The 14,095-nt window shown below is 41.4% G+C and overlaps 1 protein-coding gene and 1 long non-coding RNA gene across 3 annotated transcripts in view; one reads left to right on the top strand and one right to left on the bottom strand.

Moving 5' to 3' along the window:
- The window catches only part of LOC139533466 (globoside alpha-1,3-N-acetylgalactosaminyltransferase 1-like), a 72,010-nt gene extending 65,743 nt beyond the window's left edge, over positions 1-6,267 (bottom strand). For both annotated transcript variants that reach the window (XM_071331504.1, XM_071331507.1), the window contains exons 1-3: positions 5,976-6,267; positions 1,994-2,032; positions 1,850-1,909 (exon numbers count right to left, since the gene is read on the bottom strand). In XM_071331504.1, coding sequence (XP_071187605.1) covers positions 1,850-1,909; positions 1,994-2,032; positions 5,976-6,043 — 167 coding nt within the window. In that variant the 5' untranslated portion in view covers positions 6,044-6,267. The remainder of the gene's footprint in view (positions 1-1,849; positions 1,910-1,993; positions 2,033-5,975) is intronic.
- Positions 6,268-8,477: 2,210 nt separating this feature from the next.
- LOC139533464 (uncharacterized) lies at positions 8,478-11,371 on the top strand. Its single transcript, XR_011666756.1, has 2 exons — positions 8,478-10,266; positions 10,426-11,371. It is a non-coding gene; the product is annotated as an uncharacterized lncRNA (long non-coding RNA).
- Positions 11,372-14,095: the final 2,724 nt, after the last annotated feature.

Below are 14,095 nucleotides of genomic sequence, written 5' to 3'. Positions count from 1 at the left end.
ATTGAAGTGGATTTAGCAAGTGACATCAATAAGGGATCATAGCTTTCACCTGGATTCACCTGTCAGTTTATGTTATGGATGGAAAGAGACGGTGTCCTTAATGTTTTGTACACTCAGTGTGTAAACGCAGCATGTTAAGTGTTGGTCCCATGTTCCATGAGCTGAATTTTTCCCCCAGAAATGATCCATACGCACAAAAAGCTTATTTCTTTCAAATGTATTTACATCCCTGTTGGTGATAATTTGGGTATTTCTGATGGGTCATGGGGTTTGGGTATTTCTGATGGGTCATGGGGTCGGGTGTTTCTGATGGGTCATGGGGTCGGGTGTTTCTGATGGGTCTGGGGTTGGGTATTTCTGATGGGTCATGGGGTTGGGTATTTCTGATGGGTCATGGGGTCGGGTGTTTCTGATGGGTCTGGGGTTGGGTATTTCTGATGGGTCATGGGGTTGGGTATTTCTGATGGGTCATGGGGTCGGGTGTTTCTGATGGGTCTGGGGTTGGGTATTTCTGATGGGTCATGGGGTTGGGTATTTCTGATGGGTCTGGGGTTGGGTATTTCTGATGGGTCTGGTGTTGGGTATTTCTGATGGGTCATGGGGTCGGGTATTTCTGATGGGTCATGGTGTTGGGTGTTTCTGATGGGTCTGGGGTTGGGTATTTCTGATGGGTCATGGGGTTGGGTCTGGTATTTCTGATGGGTCTGGGGTTGGGTATTTCTGATGGGTCTGGTGTTGGGTATTTCTGATGGGTCATGGGGTCGGGTATTTCTGATGGGTCTGGGTTTGGGTGTTTCTGATGGGTCATGGGGTTGGGTATTTCTGATGGGTCATGGGGTTGGGTATTTCTGATGGGTCATGGGGTCGGGTGTTTCTGATGGGTCTGGGGTTGGGTATTTCTGATGGGTCTGGGTTTGGGTGTTTCTGATGGGTCATGGGGTTGGGTGTTTCTGATGGGTCATGGGGTTGGGTATTTCTGATGGGTCTGGGTTTGGGTATTTCTGATGGGTCATGGGGTTGGGTTTTTCTGATGGGTCATGGGGTTGGGTATTTCTGATGGGTCATGGGGTTGGGTATTTCTGATGGGTCATGGGGTTGGGTATTTCTGATGGGTCATGGGGTTGGGTATTTCTGATGGGTCATGGGGTTGGGTTTTTCTGATGGGTCTGGTGTTGGGTATTTCTGATGGGTCTGGGTTTGGGTATTTCTGATGGGTCATGGGTTTGGGTATTTCTGATGGGTCTGGTGTTGGGTATTTCTGATGGGTCTGGGTTCGTTGGAACCAAAGCTGATGGTTGTTGGTTTGCTCTTAGTGGGACTATAATTAGTTGGTTTTCTCTAATTGTTCCTCCGAACCAGTTTGAATACAAGGGGAAGCTTGTCGATGGCCCATCAGCAGGCCGTTAAGTTTACTACGTTGAAGGCCTACGAGAGGGTTTTGATCCTCCAGGAACTGTCGTATGCTCTTCTTAATAATAGTGTAGGGTAACAGCAACGATGAACCAACATCACAATATGACTTGTTCACATCCTTATTGGTGCCATGACGATGTTAGACACCATCTATCAACAGCCAATAATACCCTTGAGAGAAATGATAGATTTGACTGTGAAGTTCTAAATATTAGTTTCTCAGCTTGTCCTGTCAGGTCTATAGTGTTGAGGAGCGCATTAAGGTGTTGAATGACTGAATGTAATCCCATAATAGGCCATTAGAACCACTAGTAACTGTGTACAGTACATCTCTGTAAATTATTTAACGGGTAACATTAAGGAAATAGGAAAGAGTGTTTAGAAGTACCAAGTATCATGACTTTTTGGGAGAATTTCTCAGTTTATATCAACTAACCTGGTGTTCCTCTGGTCCTCATCAACCGGGATATCTCTGTTGGAAGCCTCACACCAAACCCTGTGAATATGAATCAAATCAGAAAATCCATAGCACAGTATAGCATCATTCGGGTGTAATAAATGAACAGAAACTTGAGCTTACCAGTTGAGCCTTTCATTGAAGAAGCTGTAGTGAACATACCTATCGGAAGAGAGGAGAAAATCAGTTCAAGTCTGTCATGAAAACATTTAATTTATTACACAACATGTGCTGCTGACACTGCTTTTCATCCACATCAGATTTGCAGCTTGTCTTTGAAGCCTAATTTATATCCTACACAATTAGGCAACGCAGTAATGCAGTTAGCTACTGAAAATGGTGATCCAGCGTAGTTGAGTCGAGTTACAAATTATGGGCTGCACAAGTTTGCTTACACTATCCTTACATTACCTTCTCTCTTGTCACTGGGATGTTACTCTGGGTGTAGACCCTTGGTAATGTAAGAAATGTGTCACCTTCCACGTTGCCAATTTCTAATCCAGATATCTCAAAGCTCATGGTAGAACTCTCCTGCCCCATTGTGCGTAGCAGAATTTCATGCTCTCATTTTCCTGTTCCTCCTCTGTGACCAGCTCTAATACAGATTCATGAGCATTCTGAAAGTAATTTCCCTGTTCCTCCTCTGTGACTAGCTCTAGTACAGATTCATAAGCATTCTGAAAGTCATTCTCCTGTTCCTCCTCTGTGACCAGCTCTAGTAGAGATTCATGAGCATTCTGAAAGTCATTATCCTGTTCCTCCTCTGTGACCAGCTCTAGTACAGATTCATGAGCATTCTGAAAGTCATTTTCCTGTTCCTCCTCTGTGACCAGCTCTAGTACAGATTCATGAGCATTCTGAGTCATTTTCCTTTTCCTCCTCTGTGACCAGCTCTAGTACAGATTCATGAGCATTCTGAAAGTCATTTTCCTGTTCCTCCTCTGTGACCAGCTCTAGTACAGATTCATGAGCATTCTGAAAGTCATTTTCCTGTTCTTCCTCTGTGACCAGCTCTAGTAGAGATTCATGAGCATTCTGAAAGTCATTTTCCTGTTCTTCCTCTGTGACTAGCTCTAGTACAGATTCATGAGCATTCTGAAAGTCATTGAGAACAACATCAAATGCCTCAAGACGCTCATTCACAGTTTCAAAACTTCCTCCATCAACAAGAATGACTATTATTTCATTAATTGTGTGTGTACAACTCTCCAAGTTTGCCTCTCCGGGCTGCATAGAGTGAATTTAAAATGCTCCTCTGCCCTCTCCAGTGGGGTCTTATTTGGGATTTCATCCTCCATCATTCTCTTTTAGTTCACTCAATTTACAATGACACGGTTGTTGGTTTGATTTTAAAGCAGCATACCACCCTGCATACCACTGTTGGCTTGCTTCTGAAGCTAAGCAGGGTTGGTCCTGGTCAGTCCCTGGATGGGAGACCAGATGCTGCTGGAAGTGGTGTTGGAGGGCCAGTAGGAGGCACTCTTTCCTCTGGTCTAAAAAAAATATCCCAATGCCCCAGGGCAGTGATTGGGGACACTGCCCTGTGTAGGGTGCCGTCTTTCGGATGGGACGTTAAACGGGTGTCCTGACTCTCTGAGGTCATTAAAGATCCCATGGCACTTATCGTAAGAGTAGGGGTGTTAACCCTGGTGTCCTGGCTAAATTCCCAATCTGGCCCTCAAACCATCATGGTCACCTAATAATCCCCAGTTTATAATTGGCTCATTCATCCCCCTCCTCTCCCCTGTAACTATTCCCCAGGTCGTTGCTGCAAATGAGAACATGTTCTCAGTCAACTTACCTGGTAAAATAACGGAAAAATAAAAAATGCAACGCCCCTTTAGACCTCCTTTAATGCTTTTAAAACACAGTCATCCATTTCAGCATATTGACCCATTTTGAATTGAACATGTGCAAGTTTGACATTTTAAATGCGTTTTAAACAATTCTTCCCATTCTAAGTTTTGTCCCCTTTAATGAAGTTTAAACACGCAGTATCTTTAGATCCTTTAGTTGCATTCGTTGTGTTGATGCATTGCATTGCCACATTAGGCCAAATATTAGAGATCTGACTAGGCTACATTGTGCAAAGGATCTCAGTGTTTCCCAAACTCAAACTTCTTAATTGTTTTCACAGTGCTGTGTTTGGGGTGTAGTGTTTGAGCATAGCCTGAAGGAAGGGAGGGGCATTTCCTCTTGCTGTTCCGTAGGTAAACACCACGTCTTGTAGTGGAGCTTCAACTGGAAGCCAGTGGAGTGTGTGGAGGAGCGGGGTGACATGAGAGAACTTGGGAATGTTGAAAACCACGCGGGCTGCAGTGTTCTGGATTGCAAGGGGTTTGATGGCACAAGCAGGGAGCCCAGCCAACAGCGAGTTACAGTAGTCCAGACGGGAGATGACAAGTGCCTGGATTAGGACCTGCGCCGCCTCCAGTGTGAGGGTCGTACTCTACGGGTGTTGTAGAGCAGGGCGGCCCAGACTTTAGTTACATACGATCTGCTTTTTCCACACTCTTCCTAATGCGGTGTACCCCTCCCCTCCTCCCCCCGCCAATATTAAATAAAATGTCACCCTATTGACTTTATGGTTTGCACTGCATGCTGTCAGCTAGCTTAGCATGGTCTGGGTTGTAGCTAGTGATTGCTAGCCTCAAGCAGGTGTCCAGGTGATCATCTGCTATTTTGACCTGATCTTCATGTCTGAAAGTGTTGACTCACAAAGCTAGTTAGATCCAAAATATGCTGTCAAGTACATGGCAACTTTTCTCATGTTTGGATATTTCTCCTCCACGATAAGGTTACAAAAGTGTTCCCCCTGATGCCCTCGATTTGTATTGGAGGTCGCTTTGCAGTGTCAAATTTTCACTCTCGACGGCTGATGTTTCCTAATGAAACAATTATGCAATTTTTGTTGCAATTTCGACAACATCAACTTCCACACCAAACGGAAAGAACATAAATGTTGCCAGAGGTTCCAGGATCGCAAAGTCTTGAAAGCGTCAGTCAAAGTCTGCGATAATGTTGTTCACCTTTTCAACGTATCAACCACAGTCACAAATTGCAGGTGCTTTTCCCTGTCTTTCGAGCTCTGACATCATATTTTTTAGAAATTCCTCAGTTCATGTCGCTGCAATTGGGAGGGTGACACTGTGGAGTTGTCAACCATGATGGAGAGGTCTTTGAGCTTGCAGGCCTTCCCTGGGAGGAAGAGCTGCTCCGTCTTGCCGAGGTTGAGCTTGAGGTGGTGGGCCGACATCCAAGTTGAGATCAGATCCTCTCCAGGAAGTAGGGCCTTCGGGGAGGGGAGTCCTAGTTAGACGAGGGTGAGGTATAGTCTTTTGACCATACATACAGACATACATACAAACACGTTATATTATGCATTTTTCACATCAATTAATCTGCTTTAAATTGCATAATTATTTGTTAGATAGAAGAAGAATTAACCTTTTTGTTGCACCATATCCCTATCTGAAGATGAATGTACTGACTGTGATATGTGGTTGTCCCACCTAGCTATCTGAAGATGAATGTACTGACTATGACTGTGATATGTGGTTGTCCCACCTAGCTATCTGGAGATGAATGTACTGACTATGACTGTGATATGTGGTTGTCCGATCTAGCTATCTGAAGATGAATGTACTTACTGTGATATGTGGTTGTCTCACCTAGCTATCTGAAGATGAATGTACTGACTGTAAGTCTCTCTAGATAAGAGCATCTGCTAAATGAGTGAAATGTAAAAAGTACACCAAAGCTAGATAAAGTGCACGTTTAGTCTACATGGGATATGCTAGTGACGTTACTATTTGCAATTATCTTTCAGTGTCACTACAAGTACACCGAAAGTGTATAGAGAACACTCAAATATAATCTCACAAGTACAGTTTAAGGTGGGTAGATAAGGTGGGTATAACAAACACTTGTAGGTGGGTCAGTATACTTTCCTTAGTACACTTAGTTGACATGAAATAGTACTATAACATCACTTTAATTCAACTTCTATTTATTTAGTACAGATTTCATTGTTCCAAAATAACACCATTTACATACAGATATAGTACATGCATAGTAATTACATAAAATATAGAAACATACATACCCCAGAAGCAAGAAGATTCCAACAATGAGAAGGAGAACAAACGGCTTTACATTTGAACTGAAACGCATTGTTCCTCCAATAGTGTCAGCAAGTATTTAGTTTATCCTACACTAGAAGCAATTTCCAATCAAATGAAGATCTCTCCAATGAAACCATCTTCTGCAAGCCTTGTGAGAACTTAGGACCCAGTAAAAGTTGTTTGTTGTCAGTTAAAACTGGATCTTGTGGTTTTAAATAAGACGTGAAATTGATTTTCTGTCCTTTAACTCTAACTGGTCAGCTCTCCCTTAACCCAGACTCATGTCCTCTTAAAGGGGCCCACACCCATTTAACATTTTAAATGAGTCTCAACGTCAACAGTGAAGAGGCGACTTCTAGGCAGAGTTCCTCTGTACAGTGTCTGTGTTCTTTTGCCCATCTTAATCTTTCCTTTTTATTGGCCAGTCTGAGAGATGGCTTTTTCTTTGCCACTCTGCCTAGAAGGCCAGCATCCCTGAGTCGCCTCTTCACTGTTGATGTTGAGACTGGTGTTTTGCGGGTACTATTTAATGAAGCTGCCAGTTGAGGACTTGTGAGGCATCTGTTCCTCAAACTAGACACTAATGTACTTGTCCTCTTGCTCAGTTGTGCACCGGGGCCTCCCACTCCTCTTTCTATTCTGTTAGAGACAGTTTGTGCTGTTCTGTGAAGGGAGTAATACACAGTGTTGTACGAGATCTTCAGTTTCTTAGCAATTTATCATATTTAATAGCCTTCATTTCTCAGAACAGGAATAGACTGACGAGTTTCAGAAGAAAGTTCTTTGTTTCTGGCCATTTTGAGCCTGTAATCAAACCCACAAATGCTGATGCTCCAGATACTCAACTAGTCTAAAGAAGGCTTTATTGCCTCTTTAAATCAGCACAACAGCTTCAACTGTGCTGACATAATTGGAAAAAGGGTTTTTATGATCAATTAGCCTTTTAAAATTATAAACTTGGATTAGCTAACATAACGGGCCATTGGAACACAGGAGTGATGGTTGCTGATAATGGGCCTCTTGTACGCCTATGTACAACTATGTCGATATTCAATACAAAATCAGCCGTTTCCAGCTACAATAGTCATTTACAACATTAACAATGTCTACACTGTATTTCTGATCAGTTTGTTGTTCTTTTAATGGACAAAAAACGTGATTTTCTTTCAAAATTAAGGACATTTCTAAGTGACATCAAACTTTTGAACGGTAGTGTCTTTCGCCAGTAAGTAAATCCTTGTTGAGAACTTAGGACACAGTAAACGTTTTTTTGTTGTCAGTTAAAACTGATTCTTCCGGTTTTAAGTCAGATGTCAAGTTCACATTCTGTCCTTCTTTTGCAAATGCAGTTTCTCTATCTGGTCAGCTCTCCCTTAACCCAGTCTCAGGGGCTCTTAAAGGGGCAGACACCCATTTAACATGAACATCCCTCCTAACTTCTCAAAGATAAACCCATTTGGACATTTGTTCAACAGCAGTAATAATAATGATAATGATTTAAGGGTGCACACACCAGTCAGTGATACAGAGTGAGCCTTCTGGCTGCACTGATGAACTCTCATTGTGCCACTGAGTCATCATGACTTCAGTACTACAGATGCGTCAGGTAAATTAAGTGCTATTTGCATGTTATATAACCTTTATTTAACCAGGCTAGTCAGTTAAGAACAAATTCTTATTTACAATAACAGCCTAGAAACATTGGGTTAACTGCCTTGTTCAGGGGCAGGACGACAGACTTTTACCTTGTCAGCTCGGGGATTCAATCAAGCAACCTTTCGGTTACTGGCCCAACGCTCTAACCACTAGGCTACCTGCCGCCCCTAAATGTCATGGGATGTGATGTCATTTGCTCCATTGTTGAAATGTGTGGCTCAGTCTTTGAGAGTATTGACCAATGAATGAGTGTGGCTATAAACATCCTCATCACAAGCTCTACAAACCACGTTGGCTTGCCAACTTCAACTGGGGTTTCCTCTCTGATTCCCACAGCATTTCCTGCAGGGCTGCTTTCTAATGCATGTGTTTGAAACAGAGACTTAGATAGACATTGCATCATTTTACTGGCCCCATTAAGGGGTCTGTGAGAGCACGGGCAGCGCCATTGAGGCCAACTCCATTATGAAGTAGTACATTTTGTTATTCTACTACTTCTATGAGTTGGTAAACAAACTAGAAAGGGTGCATACTGCCCCCTGGAGGGAGTTGTATGAACAGGTATAAAGCCAAGGTTGGTGATTTACTGCCACCTGGAGGGTGTTGTCTGAACAGGCATAAAGACAAGGTTGGTGATTTACTGCCACCTGGAGGGTGTTGTCTGAACAGGTATAAAGACAAGGAAGGTGATTTACTGCTACCTGCAGTTATGGTATGTTTCCTCACGGATATAATTCATTGGCTGATCCCTCCTGGTGACCTGGATGGAGTTGTGTTCCTTCCTTAAACTTTCAGACGCATGTAATTGTGCCACCGCACACGCTCTCAACGCCTGTGTGTTGCACCGGCACAATCTCAAGAGTCTGATCGTTGTAGCCCCTCCCACCTCAAAATAATTGACTTTGTTTGACCCCCAGGCTTGTCGCGATGAATCGCTTACTCAGGGAGGGAGGAGATGTTTCTAACAATGGATCAAATTGTTAAAATTAGTCAATCACATTTACAGAATGTAAACGCTACAGCAAGGCTTTGGTGAGAAAAATTTAGGAAAAAATGTAAACGACTTTTTTCCACAAAGCGTTAGAACTACAAAGCTGACGCTGGCTAACTAGCTTCTTTTCATTGAAATAGCATGGCTGGTTAGCTAGCTAGCAATAGTCTTCTGTCTAGCCTCTAACTAATGGTTGTTACGTTGTGGAACAGAATAGTTCTTTGTACTTGTAATTTGGTTGAGACTAACATTAGTTTAGAAGGTCATTGTTTACTTTGTGTATATTTGTTGTGTAATTGGTTGGCTTTGCCAGTTAGGAAGCTGAGATGTATTTGCTCAAGTTGGCTATCTTAGCTGTTAGCTAATGTTTTAGTAGAACGTGCTAATTCCCTGCAGAATCTAGACAACGGAGAATGGGGAATAAGATCTTAAAAAGTTATTCTGCTGTCCCCATAGGATAACTTTCTGAAGAACCCTTTTGTTTCCAAGTAGAACCATTTTGGGTTCCAAGTTGAACCATTTTGGGTTCCACGTGGAACCCTTTCCACAGAGTGTTCTACATGGAACCCAAAATGGTTCTACCTGGAACCAAAAATGGTTCTACTATGGGGACAGCTGGAGAACCCTTTTGGAACCCTTCTTTCTAAGAGTGGGTCTAGTTGTTGTTCTGATGGAACGAGGAGGACAAAAGCCTTGTTTGAATGAGAAAGCTAGAACAATAACAACTAGCTGTATCAGATAAACATGTTCGGGAAAAGCAGGGAGAGCGCAAGCTAGTAGTAGTAACATTATTTGAAACCTCACATGCTCATAATCTGTATCTGTGTTGTGTTTAAGCAATAAGGCACCTCAGGGGTTTGTTGTATATGAATAATATACCACGGCTAAGAGCTGTTCCTAGCACGACACAGCGTGGAGTGCCTGGATACAGCCCTTAGCCGTGGTATATTGGCCATATACCACAAACCCCCAAGGTGCCTTATTGCTATTAAAAACAATTGCTATTGCTATTACAACAGTGAACAAGTAATATTGACTCATACCCGTGGTATACGATCTGATATTGTAACGGCTCTCATTGGTGGTAGAAAGAGTAGACCACAGCGCAGCATGGAAAGTGTTCATGATTTTCATTTTAGAAAACACTCAAACAAAATAACTAAATCGAAAACGAAAGCGCACAGTTCTGTCAGGGAACAGTAACTAAACAGAAAACAAGATCCCACAAACGCAGGTGGAAAACGGGCTGCCTAAATATGATCCCCAATCAGAGACAACGATAGACAGCTGCCTCTGATTGGGAACCACACTCGGCCAAAAACAAAGAAACAGAAAACACAGATTTTCCCACCCGAGTCACAACCTGACCTAACCAAACATAGAGAATAATAAGGATCTCTAAGGTCAGGGCGAGACAGTACCCCCTCCCCCCCCAAAGGTACGGACTCCGGCCGCAAACCTGAACCTATAGGGGAGGGTCCGGGTGGGCATCTACTCTCGGTGGGGGCTCCGGTGCGGGACGCAGACCCCGCTCCGCTTGAGGCTCCCCCCACTTCGGTGGCGCCTTTGGTGCAGGGATTGTCGCTGGGGCCTCCGGACCGTAGATCGTCGTAAGGATCTCTAAGGTCAGGGCGTGACAGATATACCATGGCTTGCTATCTGTCTCATGTTGTAACTATCATCAACATGAACAAGACTGAATTCTTTTGAATTGTCAACTGGTCTAAATTCTAGGAAGATGTTGCTGTTCAGAATGACATGTTTATGACTGTTGATGTTCACAGGAATCTCCAAATGCTATGTAGAACGAGCACAACGGATGAAGGAGGGGGGGAGGAAAACGGACAACTTCATTCTACTACACCTTCACCAAGTCATACAATGTTTACTTCATGAATAATTGTTACATCAGAAATAAATACAGAATTATTTTAGTTTATTCTGTTTCTAATGTTTTATATGCTGGATGTGAGTAATTTAGCAGGTCTATAGTATAATGTATTGTTTTGAAACATTTAATAAATAACTATTCAGTCAAAACTCAATTATTATTTTATGTTTGCGAAAATAATGTGTGTTTTGTGCTGTTACTTTTTACATAGTGAAACATTCTCAATAGCTTTGAGCTAGACTGATGGAGGAAATGTCAACTGTAAATGTCTACTACCGTTTTTAAAATGTTGATTGAAATCAGCACCGTTTGAAATAGTTTGTTGCTACTGTCTAGAGATGAAATGGGCAATATGGAATACATTGGAGGAGGAAGGGAGAATTAATGAGAAATCAGAACTTGGACAATGTAAAGGAATGAGTAGGTAAATGTACCGCCTATCAATTACAAAAGAAACGGTGCAGATGTAGCCTTAACATACCATTAGATATGTGCATGTTATGTACTGGACAGACGGCTAGCCAGCTATTCTTGTCACACCCTGGCCATAGAGAGGCTTTTAATTCTCTATTTTGGTTAGGCCAGGGTATGACTAGGGTAGGCATTCTATGTTCGTTTTTCTATGTTTGTGTATTTCTATGTGTTTGGCCTGGTATGGTTCCCAATCAGAGGCAGCTGTCTCTGATTGAGAACCATACTTAGGTAACCTGTTCCCACCTGTGTGTGTGGGTAGTTCATTTCTGTTTAGTGTGTGTTGCACCTGACGGAGCTCTTTCGGTTGTCTCTTTGTTGTTTTTTCATTTTAGTGTTCAGTTTGGAATAAACATGACGAACACTTACCACGCTGCGTTTTGGTCTTCACCTTCTTCCACCAACGGCCGTGACAATTCTCAAAAGATTGGATTACCAACTTGAGCGGTGACATCTCAGTTTGCAGCACATCGTCACATGGACATAGTTATACACTGAACAAAAATATAAATGCATCATGTAAAGTGTTATAAATAAAAGATGTCCGAAAATAAAAGATGGCCGGAAATAAAAGATGGCCGACATTTTCGATGCGCACATTAAGCTTATTTCTCTCAAATGTTTCACCCTGGTCCTTCCTCCGCTGCCTCCTTAACAGTTTATAAATTCCTTTTTAGAAAACATTTTAATCCAGCCTTTGTGGTTTGGAAAATATAGTGACTATTATTGCTTTAATTTATTTATCAAACAAAGTAGGTACTTTTCTCAAAACAATCCCATCTGTGGATGGGAAGTGTCATCATTTTTTTTCACATGGACTTAGTGCTTGATACTTCAGACAAGGAACAATGATGGATAGCTAATTATAATAAGAAAATACCTTTTTGAATTATGGAACCGTTATTTGCTTTTTCTCCACACATAAATTATTTTAAAAAATCACAAAATGTGACATTAGCTACCAAATAAATTGTTTTTGGCAATAATCCTAAAACAACTCCAAAAATGCCATTCCTTACCCAACAGGCTGAACAGGTGTAATGAACAGGTGTAAAAATGCCCATAACAAGCGTTCTAATCACCTGTACATGAACACTGAACAGGTGTGCATTTACCTTAGGATGCTTTTTAACTCTTTTAGTTATAAAATTGTTATTCTTTGTTGTTTTTTATCCTCTTATGATTCTGGAGTAGTAAATATTTCCGTTTTTATTTTAATAGTTTTTTCCTAAGAAGTGCATTGTGTTGCATTCCTTGTCTGAAATGTGCTATATAAATAAAGCCTGATTTGGTTAATTACTCTGTTCCACAATAAATTGCCGTTGGAATGACCCAGGTTCTTCCTCCACTGCAGCTTCCTTAACAGTTTATTAATTCCTTTGTAGAAACAATATTTTCATCTGGGCTTTGTGTCTTGGAAAGGGAAGTGACTATTAATACATGAATCTAACGATCAAACAGATGGGGTTTTGGAAAAGTAGGTACTTTAGTCAAAACACCCCCATCTAGTGGATGTATAGTGTCATTACAATGAGTAGGAAATCACTATTCAAGACGAAGGCTGGAGGAACATATTGTTTCTATAAAATAGTGAATTAACGATGGAAGGGATTTGTTTTCACATGGACTTATAGAAATTGTATAGATTGTTGATGTATAGAAATTAAAAAAGATCAACTGTATTTGTGGCATTGAGCTCTAGAATGACATTTGTTTGTCATCACAGAGAGTCTGTGTAGCGTCAGCCAGTCAGTCAGTTTGACCCTTTTCTGATATCAATGACAACAGAATTTGATTTTATTGCTCACAGTAAAAAAAATATATATATACACATTATGAATTAACACAATAAAAATAGCATAAAAAACACAATTAGAGCCAAATACGGATTACACGATGATTGAGGACACAGTATGGATCCCAAATCAGTCCACGGCCCAGAGGGACACATTTCACACATTTTCCCACTTTGGTGTGGCAAAGTCTAATGACCATATTCATTAAGGTCCATGTCTGTGGGTAATGTTTTGGTTTGACAACCACTTGTAGGAGGTAGCTAAATATGGTTATCACTGGCATTGGTAATTTGAACAAACAGGACTGAGGATATGCAATGTAATTTTGTATTATCAGGGAACAATCTTTGCCAAATAAAGCAATTGATATGTTATTAAATTGAGGTATGAAATAATGTATAAAATAATTGGAGTGACATCTCTATGGGTCCACTTTGGAGGGTCATAGGTCATACCTGTATGCATTGTGGGGTATATTGATGAGACAGAATGGGCAGCATTGGGATGTGCTTTATTATCACATCGTACCATAGATGATAACTACAACAAACTTCCCACAGAACAAGGAGACCCATTGGGAAAGTTTCATAGAGTCATCATGGATTCAGTGTAAAATCAGTCACAACAGCCCATTTTCAAGTTGGCCGCCATTCATTTCAATGTGGAGGAACTGAATAGATTTCTCAGGGCATAGATTATGCCAGTGATAACCACATTTGGCTCCCTCCTACAAGTGGTTATCCTTTTAAGGATCGGACCCGTTTTTAAACATTTTCGCCTGAAATGCAATACCCAAATCTAACTACCTGAGGCTCAGGACCTGAAGCAAGGATATGCATATTATTGATACCATTTGAAAGGAAACACTTTGAAGTTTGTGGAAATGTGAAATTAACGTAGGAGAATATAACACATTAGATCTGGTAAAATATAAGATGATACAAAGAAAAAACATTTTTGAAATGCAACAGAAAGGCCATTATATCATTTAGGAGTCTAGGCACAATATAGATTATGGCCACTAGATGGAAGCAGTGTATGTGTAAAGTTTTAGAGTGATTCAATCATCCATTGCATTTCTGTTCAAAATGTTGTATCAAGACTGCCCAAATGTGCCTGGTTGGTTTATTAATAAATGTACAAGTTCATAACTGTGCATTCTCCTCAAACAATAGCATGGTATTATTTCACTGTAATAGCTACTGTAACTCCCCCCCTTCCTGGGTTGGCCCCATCCCTCTATGGCCCTCTGTAGTGGATCCCCCTGGTGGCCCTCTGTAGGGAGCTAGGTGGATG

Source organism: Salvelinus alpinus, chromosome 11, assembly GCF_045679555.1.
Source record: "Salvelinus alpinus chromosome 11, SLU_Salpinus.1, whole genome shotgun sequence".
Lineage (NCBI taxonomy): Eukaryota > Metazoa > Chordata > Actinopteri > Salmoniformes > Salmonidae > Salvelinus > Salvelinus alpinus.
The sequence above is the reverse complement of the archived record's forward strand: the minus strand, read 5'-3'. Positions and strand labels throughout refer to the sequence as shown.